The 1553-nt window shown below is 54.7% G+C and overlaps 1 protein-coding gene across 1 annotated transcript in view; it reads left to right on the forward strand.

The window, feature by feature from the left end:
• The first annotated feature begins 353 nt into the window (after positions 1-353).
• LOC108519904 (elongation factor Tu, mitochondrial-like) overlaps positions 354-1553 on the forward strand; it is an 88285-nt gene continuing 87085 nt past the window's right edge. The window contains 1 exon segment of the mRNA XM_017859192.1: positions 354-1551. Coding sequence (XP_017714681.1) covers positions 367-1551 — 1185 coding nt within the window. The 5' untranslated portion in view covers positions 354-366.

A 1553-nucleotide genomic window follows, 5' to 3' on the forward strand; every position in this document is an offset into this window, starting at 1 on the left:
GCTCAAGCGATCCTCCCACCTCAGCCTCCTAAGTAGCTAGAACTACAGATATGCACCACCACGCCCAACTAGTTTTTAAATTTCTTTTTTTGGATCTTGCCATGTTGCCCAGGCTGGTCTTGAACTACTCCTGGGCTCAAGTAATCTCCCACCTCAGCCTCCCAAAGTGTTGAAATTACAGACATTAGGCACCACAAGAATGATCAGCATCTTGATTATGGTTGTAGTTGTATGGGTATATACATAACTGAAAACTCATCAAACTATACATTTTAAATAGGTACAGTCGATTGTATGACTAGATATACAGTATACCCTACTAAAGTTGTTACTTTAAAAAAAGAATTCATGTCCCGGGTCGCGAGTATGACCACAATGGCGGCAGCCACCCTGCTGCGCGCGACGCCCCACTTCAGCGGTCTCGCCACCGGGACCTTCCTGCTGCAGGGTCTGTTGCGGCCGCTGAAGACTCCGGCATTGCCTCTCTTGTGCCGCGGCCTGGCTGTGGAGGTCAAGAAGACTTACGTGCGCGACAAGCCACATGTGAATGTGGGTACCATCGGCCATGTGGACCACGGCAAGACCACGCTGACTGCAGCCATCACGAAGATTCTAGCCGAGGGAGGTGGGGCTAAATTCAAGAAGTAGGAGGAGATTGACATTGCCCCGGAGGAGCGAGCTCGGGGTATCACCATCAATGCGGCCCATGTGGAATATAGCACTGCCACCCGCCACTACGCCCACACAGACTGCCCGGGTCATGCAGATTATGTTAAGAATATGATCACAGGCACTGCACCCCTCGACGGCTGCATCCTAGTTGTAGCAGCCAATGACGGCCCCATGCCCCAGACCCGAGAGCACTTACTACTGGCCAGACAGATTGGGGTGGAGCATGTGGTGGTGTATGTGAACAAGGCTGATGCTGTCCAGGACTCTGAGATGGTGGAGCTGGTGGAGCTGGAGATCCGGGAGCTGCTCACCGAGTTTGGCTATAAAGGGGAGGAGACCCCAGTCATTGTAGGCTCTGCTTTCTGTGCCCTTGAGGGTCGGGACCCTGAATTAGGCCCGAAGTCTGTGCAGAAGCTGCTGGATGCTGTGGACACTTACATCCCAGTGCCCACCCCGGACCTGGAGAAGCCTTTCCTGCTGCCTGTAGAGGGGGTGTTCTCCGTCCCTGGCCGTGGCACTGTGGTGACAGGTACGCTAGAGCGTGGCATTTTAAAGAAGGGAGACGAGTGTGAGCTCCTAGGACACAGCAAGAACATCCGCACTGTGGTGACAGGCATTGAGATGTTCCATAAGAACCTGGAGAGGGCTGGGGCCGGAGATAACCTCGGGGCCCTGGTTCGAGGCTTGAAGCGGGAGGACTTGCGGCGGGGCCTGGTCATGGTCAAGCTGGGTTCCATCAAGCCCCACCAGAAGGTGGAGGCCCAGGTTTACATCCTCAGCAAGGAGGAAGGTGGCCGCCACAAGCCCTTTGTGTCCCACTTCATGCCTGTCATGTTCTCCCTGACTTGGGACATGGCCTGTCGGGTTATCCCGCCCCAGAG

This window comes from Rhinopithecus bieti, unplaced genomic scaffold, assembly GCF_001698545.2.
Source record: "Rhinopithecus bieti isolate Rb0 unplaced genomic scaffold, ASM169854v2 scaffold_49509, whole genome shotgun sequence".
Classification (NCBI taxonomy): Eukaryota; Metazoa; Chordata; class Mammalia; order Primates; family Cercopithecidae; genus Rhinopithecus; species Rhinopithecus bieti.